The sequence below is a fragment of the Xenopus tropicalis genome, chromosome 1 (genome assembly GCF_000004195.4).
Source record: "Xenopus tropicalis strain Nigerian chromosome 1, UCB_Xtro_10.0, whole genome shotgun sequence".
Classification (NCBI taxonomy): domain Eukaryota; kingdom Metazoa; phylum Chordata; class Amphibia; order Anura; family Pipidae; genus Xenopus; species Xenopus tropicalis.
In genome coordinates this window covers 165178033-165191084 of record NC_030677.2, presented here as the reverse complement: position 1 = coordinate 165191084, position 13052 = coordinate 165178033, and the positions used below count along the sequence as shown (strand labels likewise).

General features: G+C 41.2%; 1 protein-coding gene across 3 annotated transcripts in view; it reads left to right on the top strand.

The window, feature by feature from the left end:
• ksr2 (kinase suppressor of ras 2) overlaps nucleotides 1-13052 on the top strand; it is a 184351-nt gene that overhangs the window by 33185 nt on the left and 138114 nt on the right. For 2 of the 3 annotated variants that reach the window (XM_031892817.1, XM_018090607.2), the window contains exon 2: nucleotides 6338-6478. In XM_031892817.1, coding sequence (XP_031748677.1) covers nucleotides 6338-6478 — 141 coding nt within the window. Of the gene's footprint in view, nucleotides 1-6337; nucleotides 6479-10978; nucleotides 11100-13052 lie in introns of those variants that run through there. The other variant, XM_031892826.1, reaches the window with a different exon arrangement.

Here is a 13052-nt window from a genome sequence, read left to right as displayed (position 1 = left end):
CATTTTTCATGTCACAGATAATTAAACTCAGGAAATTGTGGTCAGTTGACACTAGAGAATCAGACAGGAATGCCCCCATGGTTAGAAAGTGAAACAGTTTAGCAAATGATGTATCTCTTGCTGCAGAGCAAACAAAATCATTAAATAAAGCCATATGTTGTTAGAGAAACTTATAGGAGGCCCACAGCTCCCATTCCTCAGATTCCCTCTGGGCTGCAGGAAAGACGCTGGTCCCCATTGACTTTGTCCATCTGATGCCAAAAAGATAACACAAGAATTGGCAGTATCACACAAAACATTTATTAGGTCCTTGAAAAACAAGATTTTTACTAAATGACAGAGATATCTTAGTGCTTCGTGGCTCCTAATTCTTCCTTGGGTGCTTCAACACCTGCTCTGATGAATAAATGTTTTCAGGGCCTAGAGCAGCAGTTCTCACATATAATCGATGGCTCTCGTTCTAATTGATTATCAAGGACTCTTTGCCTGTTCCCATTGTTTTCCAGTCCATTACCACTTGCCTTATTTCAGTTCAGCCCTCTTTTATCTTTGATTTCCTTTTCTTTTTTTTGTCTTACCATTTTTCCATAGAATTGTTGCTTTGTTTTCTGGTTATATTCCAGTCCTTAGTCTGTCTGTTCCAGCCTGGATACTGACAGAGTTTTGTTTTTTTCTGGCACAAAGTTGAACAGAACCATAATGAAAAAACTAAGCAGCAAAGGAGAAATCAGTAGAAGAACAAGGCGCAACTGGGATCCTTATACACAGACACAGCTCTCAGGGGATTAGTAAGTGACGTACATTAAATGCATACATTGTTCAATGGGTCTCCCTTAGGGGCAATGGTGGTACACGGGTGTCTACATTAGTAAGATGTTGACGTGCAAAACCTTTACCCAACTCAATGAAAGAGACCCTTATTGTGCTGATTCTGAAACCAGGCAAGGACCCCCTCGAATGTTCCTCCTATAGGTCAATCTCGCTTATCAATGCAGACGCAAAAATCTTAGCAAAGGTATTAGCAACTAGAATAGCAAAACACTTATCTAAAGTAATATCCCCTGTCCAAACAGGCTTTATGCCCGGCCGCACAACTGACATCAATATAAGGAGGCTTTTTACAAACATATCAGTCACACACGACAACCCAGGTACTAGGCTAGTAGCTTCGCTAGATAACATGAAGGCCTTTGATTCAGTAGAGTGGGAGTACCTGTGGGCTACCATGAAAAGGGTGAAATACATCCCACATACATCAACTATACCACCTCCCAACAGCTAAAGTAAGAACTAACACTAAAATATCAACACCCCTCGCCATAAGCAGAGGTACTAGGCAGGGATGCCCCCTCTCTCCACTTTTATTCGCACTAGCCATGGAGCCCATGGCCTGTCGTATAAAAACCCAAAATGGCATAGAAGGACTAAAACTAGGTCCCAATAAAGAAATTATCTCAATGTACGCAGATGACACCCTAATTTATCTGCCCAACCCAGATCAAGCACTGGCACTGGTATTACAAACAATACCCACACTAATTACCCAGGCCTCAAAATTAATTGGGACAAGTCGGTCCTATTCCCAATTGACCCTCGACCACAACAGGCCCCCAAACAGACTCATGGTCTACAATGGGTGGAGTCCTTTAAATATCTGGGAATCTGGGTGCATGCTAACCTAAACAAATTTGTTGAGCTTAACATATACCCAAGCTGATAGAGGCCAAAACTGAAATATGGGCAAATCTCCCCTTATCACTCATAGGACGTATAAACCTATTTAAAATGGTCATACTTCCAAAATTGACATACATCTTCAGACAAGCCCCAACCCTGATCCGTAGATCCACCTTTGCTAAACTTAAATCACTATTGACTACTCTGTACTGGAACCGCTCCCCCCCCAAGAATTGCCTTAACTACACTACAGCACCCAACAAATCAGGGAGGGTTGGCAGCTCCCAATTTATATTTATACTACTTGGCTGCACAACTCAATGTAGCAAGAAACTGGACTGTTCTCACGCTAACTAATGCAGCAACTATCCTGGAAGCTCAGGTGGTGGGCTCACTAGAGGAACTAAAAAACTTATTGTACAGGGGAACAACATACACAAAAAAGGCCTCCCCATTAATGAAGGCGACACTAAGTGCCTGGCAAACAACCAATAGATTTTACCTTAAACCTCAAAAACACTACTCGGAATACACTCCGTTGTGGTGCAATCCCCATCTAAAACATTTTAGATCAATACCAGATCCACAACTATGGGCTCAATACAACATTAAGTACCTGGCAGACATTATGGCGAAAGGAATACTACTTCCCTACCCAGAACTTAAACAAAAATACATACTCCCTAATAGGATGTTCTTCAGGTACTTACAACTAAGGCATGCTGCAGAAACCCAATTTGGGCATTTTCCAATCGAAACAACCCCAACCCACATAGAAACAATGATACACAGTGAAACTTTAAAGAAACCTCTCTCAAGCTTTTATGCACAGCTTATACAAGTTGGAAGTGTATCCCTGACTAGACTGTATACAAAATGGCAGACGGATATCCACGACCTCACTCAAGAGCAATGGGTAGATATCTTAGACTCAGCCTTTGAAGGGGCCATTAGTAGCAAAGACAAGATGACTCAGTTGAATTATTTACACAGAACCTATCTCACTCCACAGCGACTACACAACATGAATGCCAGTATATCACAGAATTGCCCAAGATGTCAACACACGCCTGCAAACTTCATCCATATGGTATGGGAATGCCCCATAATTAAATCCTACTGGGGAGAGGTCACCCAGCAGATAAAAGATAAAACCGATATAGCACTCCCAATGGATCCTGCAATTATACTACTCAACCAACTTGGGGAAATAACACCAAGAAAGGCACAAAGTAAATTACTATCCATTCTGTGTATGTATGCCAAAAAAGCAATTGCGATTTACTGGAAATCTAGAGGTGGACCACCAATACACTCTTGGGAACAACTGATAGAGAAGGCCATCCCGCTCTACAAACTCACTTATATGAGAAGAGGCTGCCCAGATAAATTATGGGAACCCTGGATAGAATTAGACCCAACTGTTGACTAGACCCTTTCACTGCAAACACATAGATTCGGTTGATATATACTCACTGTACCTCCGAAATTCCTCCCAAATAGAATAGACATAAATAAATGGACAAAACTCAGAATACAATAGAAAGAAATATGGCACCATCGTTGTTAACTTGGTTTATATAAATTTTTTATTATTTCTTATTTTTCTTTATTTCAATGTAAAACTGGCCAATGCAATGTTTTTACATTTTACAAATGTGCCCAATTTTTTTTTGTAATGCTCAATAAAAGAATTATTAAGAAAAAAAAAAGATGTTGATGTGCAGGTACGCCTGTATTTATGTACGTTTACTCTGTTGTTTGTGCTGTTGCCTGAGACCTTACAATTTGCTACATCACTTTCAGTCTGACAGATTAACACTCTCTGCCCTCTTCATCACTTTGTTCTGCAATTACTTTCTCCCTTCCTTTATTATCTCTAGGTCTGTAAGGGCTGTGACACACGGTGAGATTAGTCGCTGGGCGAGTAATTTCCCCCCGAAATGCCATCGGCTAGAAAGTCGCGGAAGTTGCCTTGAGAGGAAACTTACGCGACTTTGGGAAATCGCAGTGCCGCATATGCCATCCCACCGCCGATTTACATTCTAGCCAGTGGGATGGCATTTTGGGGAGATTAGTCACCCGCAACAAGGGAGATTTGTTGCACGGCGACTAATCTCCCCGCGTGTCACAGCCCTAATACCAATAAATAAATCTAATTTGCTTTTGGATTGCAATTATTTTTCACAGCACTTGTGAACAGTATAACAAACATGAACATAAGCATGGGATAGGTTGAGTGGTGCTAGGAGTGGTGTAGAGAAAATACATCAGATCAGACCCCTACATAGTCTATTCACTATGTACATAAGAGGAATTCAGTTTATGCTGATAATAAGTACTCACTCACAAAGGTAAAATGCAGATATTTTACTGACTTTACTTTCAGTGTAGGCCATGTACCCACAGGACTCAGGAATAGGACTCAGGGCAAAGAACTCATTTAAGGGCCCCCACAGCTTGTGATAGAGCCTACCTCAATCAGGTGAAGTTAAATATAATAAGGCAGGCCTTGCAGAAATGGGCTTACTGCAGTAGGCGTCAGGTCCATTAACGCCTGGACCAACAGTCACAGAGTTGGATAAACTTATTTATACCACATTAAAAAAAAAGCATCTCCAATAACCAGATTATTTAAAAGACATCTTAGGAACCTATGCTTCAGTAGAAAATTACAGATAAATTAAAATGGTTATGTTGAGCTTCTCTAGTTAGTTAAAATTAAGCATCTGACATTTCTGAGGGATGCTTCTGTCAATAGTTATGCCAGGCCAAGATCTGTTCGTGGGCTCCGACAGGGATGCCATCAGAAACGTTAGGGCCTGCACAAGTTATTTATATGGTTCCCCCCCGTAAACACAAGTGTTCAGTACCAAAATATTGGCCACGTTTGCCCTAAATTTAACCCCTTCCTACCTACCTGCCCCTGCTCTGCACTGTAATTGCTTGATATGGAAGTTGCAGAAGTATTTGCATAAGTTATGTAATCTGCACAAGTTTGATAAAGGGGTTGCTTTGCCCCAAGATGTTGGACTGCTTGATAAAGGGGTTGCTTTGCCCCAAAACTTTGCACCTCCGCAATAAAATTTGCAAGGACTTGCACTACTTGCAAGGCTTTTCAGTTATCAAATTGTTTGGGAGGGTGCCGATCCCTCCAGCATTGTGTACCCAGCCTCTCATTTCTGGAGCGCTAGGGTGTGCAAGGAAGGTTTCCAATATGTCTCCTACCTGCCTCTGTCATGTGACCCAGTTCTACTGAGCATTTACATGGATGTTACTCCATTCAGAAGCACTTAAAAATTGTCTTTTTGGTACTTTTCATTTTGTATGTAGATAAGTGGCCTTTTCACATATGAAAGAATAGCAAGGATCTAGCATAGGTGTCCTTACTTTAAGCCATACTTAAGCATATAACTACTGCATGTAACTGAATATGCTTATTTATGATATAATTTATTTATATACAGTGTATGTATGAGTTTATTACACTCCTATGCTTTAACTTTGAAATTTGCGTTCAAAATATTCTGGCAAAAGTTGTTTTGTCAGGGAATAGTCTACCAAGTACTGAGGCCCCACCTTGTGGCCAAGTTAGTAAATGCAATTTTATAGGAATTGGAATTGCATGCTGTTTCCTGCAGTATATGTTCAAGGAAGTTCAACTAAGGGGACATTGCACACTGATTCTTCATGGTAGGAGTTGTAATTTATTAACTGCTGTAATTCATTAACTGTAGTGATAGAATGATCATTTGATTTCCTCTGGGATAGTTTGGTTTCATATGAATGTATATTATCAGCAAATAAATTATACTTTTGCCATACATGTATATATATGTGTGTGTGTGCGTGACTTAAAGGTTTTGTCCAGACAAACCAGACTTTATGATTTCAGGCTGGGGTTTCTTGCTGCATATATTTCTAATTATGATTTTACATAGCAATTCATTTGAGCGACACAGAGAGAGAGGTAATAGTGGGTAGGTACCCACAAGGCTGCCAGGCAGGAATAAGATGCATTGCTCAGTGGGATTTTGTCATTATCATTTGCCACTTATATCGGCCAGTCAGGGTTTTTGTGCTGTTTAACAGACACTCTTTACTTCTGGGTGCAAACATGTGCCTTAGTTTATGGGTGAACTGACATGTCTGAATATATTACAGCTGCTTGAGCTATAGAAAGAATGCATTTTTTAAAATCACAAACAAGGTGGAACAATAGTGTATAGATCCCCTTTCAAACTGCCAGACTGAACCTGCGTAAGCAAGTGGGTTCAGCATCCGGTGTGGCCCTTGCAATATTCCCATGAAAATATTGAGGTTAACAATGTACATTTACATTTAAGAATTTTTATTTCAGAATGGTAATATACTGTAACCAATCTAAAGTTCCTCAGCACAAGGCAGGATGCATAAAACTAGTCATTAAGCCCAGAATAGCAACCTGTAGCAAGTTCTGCCTTCTTTAAACAGTAAGTTGCCATGGGTTACTAAGAGAAAGTAAAAATACTGCAGTTTTGCATTATACTGCTAGTATAGGGTCCATTATCTGGAAACCTGTTATCCAGAAAGCTCTGAATTAATCTTTGCATTGATAAAATGGCACTTTTCGTATATAGTTTATGTTGTATGGCTCATAAATCTATTTTTTCCATTTCAGAGCAAACTGGTTAAATACTTCAGCCGCCAGCTGTCCTGCAAAAGGAAGGTAGCGCTACAGGAGCGAAATGCTGAGCTTGAAGGCTTCCCGCAGCTCATGCACTGGTTCAGGATTGTCAACATCCGCAAAGAAGTAATGGAGGTAATGAAAGGCAGGCTGGACTCTGTCCCACAGGGCAAGCTGATTTAATGAAGGGATTAACAGAAGAAAGGAAGACAAACCTGCGAGATTGTTGCTATGAAGCAGAGTTTTGGTTCCCTGCCATGAGATAGTTTGCTCCCTGATAAGTGCAGTGTCATTCATTAGCAGGAATATCCAGCTGTCGGCCCTCCATGTGTTATTGGGTTTATATACAACCAAGATTAGCACACCTATGCAAATTACAAGTGTAGTTCCCTCTGCCCAGGTATTACCTACAATATTTTATCACAAACAAAAAATAAAATAGGCAGAGCACTTGACTGTGCAAAAGTTTATATAAGTATCATTACCTTTGGGTAATACTAATGAGCCCAATACCAATAATATTTTTGCTCCATGTGTTATTGAATTTCAGGTGGAGACTTCCCATAGCAGCTTTTGAGATGAGTGAGGATGGAAGTGAGTGTGTATATATGTAAGAAAATGTGTGGGTGTGTGAGGTAGTATATGTGGGTGTAGCAGCTTTTGAGGACCAGTGGCATGGTTGTGGATGCCAATCACAGTGCTCCATCACTCCAGAACATAGGAAGAACTTTGGATCCTGGTGAAGTGTTATTGCCCACGGGTTAACCCTTAAACCAAGTATTTACCTGACCTGCAGTTGGGACTGGGTTACGGACTGCTTTATTGAGCGAGGGGGACTTTATGCAGGCAATCCATATTAATTTTGTGTTAGTTTGCATACAGTAAATCACTACCAAGGGGCTTCAGAGGGGGCCTGGGGGGGCCACTGATCTCATGGGGGAATGTAATAAAAGTCGGTAATGGAAAAAATATTTGCAATGCAAAAGTGTATGCCTTTGAGCAAACAAATTTTCCTTTCTGCAAATTTAATATTGGGAACTTTGGCAATCACTTCCAGCAGTGGAAGAAAGATTGAGAATGTTATAGTTTGTGCCAGTGTGCAGTATATGTAATAAAACCTCCTAGTGAAAAAAGTTGTTACATTTTATGCCACCTTCAAGAACGTCTAAAAAGTACACAATGTCCGAATAAAATTTGCAATCAGCGTCGGACTGGCCCACCAGGATACCAGGAAAATTCCCAGTGGGACCAGGTGTCAGTGGGCCCTCCTACTCACCCAGCCATTTTCTTTGTATGCCTATACCATGGTCATTTCTCATTTCTATATGAGAACAAAGAAAATAAATAGGAGGAAGAATAAATAATGATATTTATGGGAAAGTGATTAAGAGAATAAACATTGCTAGTGAAGAGAGAAGGAAAAATTGCTTGGAGACTGGGCCCACAGTCTAAGGTTCTGTGGTTGGCCCCTGGCACCCCAATCCAACACTGTTTACAATGCAATACCAGTCTAATGAAGGATATTTTTTATTCTTATTTTTCTGTTACCCACTTTTATTATATGCCTCAGTTTGGTGTAGGGACCAAGGAGGAGGCTGCCCGGGAAACAGGCAGACAGAAGTTAACAACTAAAGTAGATTTTATTCAGCAGAACAAATCTAAAAGGCAGGAACAGGCACAGGAAGGGTTAACTGAAATAGACACTAGCACATCAAGCCAAGGCAGGGATGGTTCAATTGAATGTACCCTCCACCCCAAGCTGGACCCCCAAAGGCTGGATGGGGGGACACACAGGGATAAGCTAAGAAGCAAACATTAGTACACAAAACAACAAATAAAGCATCAGAATTAGTCATTGGCCAAAAACAGCCAATTGGCAGGCAGTCCAAATATTATAGGAGTAAAAGAGCTGCAAATGACTAAGAGAGTCTTTAATGATGTGAATTCCCCAACAACAAATGTAACTCACTCAGTTTCAATGATGGTCTCAGAACATAAGGATCTGTCTTCTATGGTTAGACTTTGAGGGTTACCTGGATTTAGCAGGCAATTTAGATAAAATTTCCTTTAATGCCACATTCAGCATTATAGGCATAGTGGAATAAACACTCAGGTGCATACTGCATGGCCTTCGCTAGTGGAGCAGAGGCAGGAGCAGAAGGAGTAACAAGTGTGTCCCCCGCTTCCCACTAGCACGCGCTGCCCACTCGCTTTTAGGTAGGAGAGCAGCTGGGGAGCGGGAGACACAAGTGGGGAAGGTGGCCAGAAACTATGGGTTCTAAACTATAGAGGAAGTGGATCCCACAGTTTCAGAATGCCCCCGGAGAAAGGGGGTCTGTTTCCTCTGTCTCCAGCATATTATACATGAGAAAAATGGGTAATGCCATCAACAACATAATATGAGAGTTTAAACAGTTCTAAATATTAACTATCCTTAGCCCTTAAGCTGGTCATACACGCACCAATATAAACATATTAGATTGTTGCATTAAAAGTATGATCGATATTCAAGACTAAAATCTGAACCTGTATAGCCAGCTCTAAACAGGGTCAGACTGGGGGTTGAAGGGCCCACCGGGCTCCCACCCCAGGGGCCCTGCAGGTGACCATGCCCCCCACCAGACACCCTCCCCTGAGCGCGTAAATTTAACGTGTCAGGGCAGGAGCGGTCCTGCAGGGGAAGCGCTGACAAGGGTCGGGTGTGCGGCGGCCCAGTCCGACCCTGGCTCTAAATGTTAAAATGCTTGTGGGGGAAGTAAAAGTGAGGTATTTAGCATTGAGTAGATTCAAGTATATGCCAGTAATAATGATATGTGCCTTATAAGAGCAAGCATATACCATTACTGATAGCTAGCATTAGTATAATGTGTGACTAATCATATTAATTTACAAAAAGCAGAGATAGTGAGGGCCACACTTACAGGGACTAATGCTGTACATCAATATGCCTACATATATTGAAAATGTATATGGAGCTTATGTACATAGGTTGTATATATCTCACAGTAGTGAAAATGTAAAAGCCCTTCAAAGCTGCACCAGAATAATGTATTTAGATATGTAGTAGTTGGCCTAAAAGGATATAAAGGGATATGTACACTATGTACTGTTAATCAACAGTAGATGTAACTAGTTGCACAAAAGTTTTAACATTTACCACTGGATTAATGAAGTACTGCACAATTTAATAATTAGCAATATTTAGCAATATTAATGAAGTGCTGTACATTGGCATCCCCTTTGTAGACAGATTACAATCTAAGCTTGACATGAAATTACTTGCCCAAAGCTGCAGGGATAGACTTATATAACTTAAAAAACAACTGGGCCCCCAAATCAAACTGGCTGATACAGTACCCTTGTATCAAATATATTATGCCTAATAGCCTTATATGTTTTCTGCAATACAAGAATAATGATAAGATGTGGGGTTATAACTATATGGGACCGCCCCCCTGAAAATATAGTAAAAAACAATTTAAAATCCAGGGCCCTCTTTTATGTATTTTTGCATTTTACATTAATTATTTTTGTGCCTAATTTTCAAGATATTAGCACAGTTCCATACTGCTAAAATAATGAAATTGAAATAATAGCACCACCTGCTGGTCAGTTCTTCCAACTGCGACACAGTCAGGAGAAAAGTTCAGAAAGAGAACAGAGATCAGATTTTTCTTTGCTTAGGAAAGAGAAAACTCATCTGAGGTCATATCTATTAGTGTTCAAGATAAATGAAGGAAATAAAGTTAGGTACACAGAAGAGTTGTCTAACGGTTCTTTGGTCAGTTCTAAGCAGAACAACTTCACAAGACATGCATTTGTGCCAACTGTATCCAGTTAAAAGCATGTGGTGCCTTTGTTTCAAATGCATTATATAAGCAGCATAAAAACTGCCAATATCTTTAAAACTAGAAGAAAAATTATGTGAATTGAAGAAGTATTCAGAAGAACGCTATAAGCAATAGTTATTTTGGGTGAAAAAAGGGTCAGACTCCAAGATCAACACCTACAAATGAACCACGCATTCATTTATACTGACCTATATATACACTCACATATAAAAACTGTATATTCCAATATCTATACTAACTGTAGATATTAGTATTGCAATAGCATTGGATACTATGCTTGTTCAAGAACTCATCCAGGCCCCTTATATAGGCATTAAAGTGATACTGACAGCCAATAAACAATTTTCTTTTGCACCTGCCCTTATGTTTACATTGGTATCAACTTTTAATTTCTTTATAAAACAATTTGCAAAGTTTTTTCACTTTACCATTATCATGGAATCAATGAGAGGTCCACAGGGCAGCCATGTCTGCTCTCCTCTTCCGGGCTCCAGTGTGTGCCTGTGTAAGGGAGGGGGAGACGCAAGCAGGGCTGCTCGTTATCTACTGCTCTATGCTAAGGGGTGGGAGGGATAAAGCTCCTTGTCAGGGTGTGTGTAAGAGGGGGAAGGGGGAAGGGGGAAGGGGGAAGGGGGAAGGGGGAAGGGGGAAGTGGCAAGGGGGAAGGGGGAAGGGGGAAGGGGGAAGGGGGAAGGGGGAAGGGGGATCGGGGATCAAGCCCGTCTGCTGTTTTAAGGGAAAAGGAAAGGGGAGGATCCTTTCAGTAACTGATGTCCTGCTCCTGCTTTGACTGACAGGCTTAGAAGACACAGTTGGGTTTGTCAGACTTTCGGGTCCAGGATCTTAGGAAGTGTTTATTTAGACAACAAGGGCTTTCTGGAAAAAACGGTCCACATGAGTTATAGGTATGTTTGGAGGTAGAATTTATTGAAAATAATTATTTTGGTGTCAGTATCACTTTAACAGAATTTGCTATCACAATATCACTAGGGAGGACATTCCCCAACTTCACTGCCCTCACAGTGAAACCCCCCTACGCTGCTTCAAATGGAAGGTCCTTTTCTCTAATCTAAAGTGGTGGCCTCTGGTGCGCTGGTGGTTTTTTATGGGGGTTAACATTTTCCCTTGCAAGTGCCACTTCAGAGAAAACAACCCCAACCTCGACAGTCTAACCTCATAGTTTAAATCTTCTGTAACCCTTTCTTGGCACATTCACTTAATATTGCGCTGTATGTCAGGAGATATGTGTTCTCAAAGTAATTTTGATACTGGGAACTGGGAACAGCGCAGTGCCTCCACCTAGTGGACACTGAGGAACACACCTCTAGGGGATTTCCACTAGGAAATAATCACACACAGCTTTTGCAGAAATGTTAAACTTTATATAACTGTTGGAGTTGGAAGTTAACACTTTATGTATAACTGATTATCCTGCTCTGAGGAACCGATGTAGTTTATCCACAACTGGCACAGACAGTCTCTATAGATGCCCAATCCCCACTTGGATCCGGATAAACCACAACCCTTAGGTCAGTTCAGTCCCTTCCCCAAGAGCTCTTTATTCCCCCCAGGTAGCACTAATTGCCCCAGAGTACCTTCCCTTTATAAAGGTGGCTGCTCCCATGTAGCAGGTAACCGAGCAATACCTGTTCACAGCAGGGGACACACACAAGAGATACCATAGAGGACTTATTTCTTCCTGGCAGCCCAGCAGACTTTTATCCTTTCAAGTCTAACACACAATACTTTGTCTGGCTGCCCACTCTGTATCTCTTTCAACTCTGGCAAACAACAGCAGAGGCTCCCTTTATAAGCTGCTGGGCCCGCCCCTAGATTTTTGGCTCCAAACCTTAAGCATACCTCTCCCAGATGTGCACTGGGGCAGCCAGCCAATCGGGTCCTCCCCCAGTCTGTAGCTAGGCTGGATGATGTCACAGACTGAGAAACAGGGGTCAGGGTTCTCTGATCCCCTACACTTCCATCCCCTTTACCAGTTTAGTTGCACATCTCTGCACTCTCTCCAGCTCATTATATACTTCTTAAGGACTGGAGCCCAAAACTGCACTTCATACTCAAGGTGAGGCCTTACCAGGGACCTATAAAGGGGCAAAATTATGTTTTCATTCCTTGAGTCAATTACCTTTTTATGCAAGACAGCACTTTATTTGCCTGGAATTAGACAACTTGTTATCCCCAGATCCTTCTCCATTAAGGATCTCCCAACACACTACCAGTTAGTGTATAACTTGCATTTATATTATTTCTACCAAAGTGCATAACTCATTGTGCATGTCCTCATTGAACCTTATTTTCCAGTTTGCTGGAAATCAAATCGCTCTGCAACGTACTTTCTATGCCCACCTACAGGAAGAAGTTAAAAAGCAAAGGACCAAGCACTGACCCCTGTGGTACTCCATTAACAACACTGGTCCAACTAAATTTACATTCATTTTTGTATGTGTTTTCATTTCCTTTAGGAGGAATTTAATACAAAAGAGGTGCTAATAGATTTGGGATACTACTCACCTTTAGGCCTATAACTCACTCCTGAGTTATTTCTCCCTTATTTCTCTGCCTGCCCCAGAGCTGCAGAAATTGCAAGTGAATTTTCTTATAAAGTATGGGTAACTTTGGTGCCAGCAGCAACAGTACAGACTGAAAATATGAGCTCCAGATGCCTCAGCTATCTGCACTAATGCATTAGGCATCGGTACATCTGAAAGTGAGGGGGCTGCAGCTTTCAGCCTTTCTGCTATTCAATCCTTCAATACAAAACTAGCAATAGCAAAAAACTTTCCATATGCTAGATGGTGGTATTGAATAGATCTTACAGGAGCATCCTCATACCCACAGGCAGT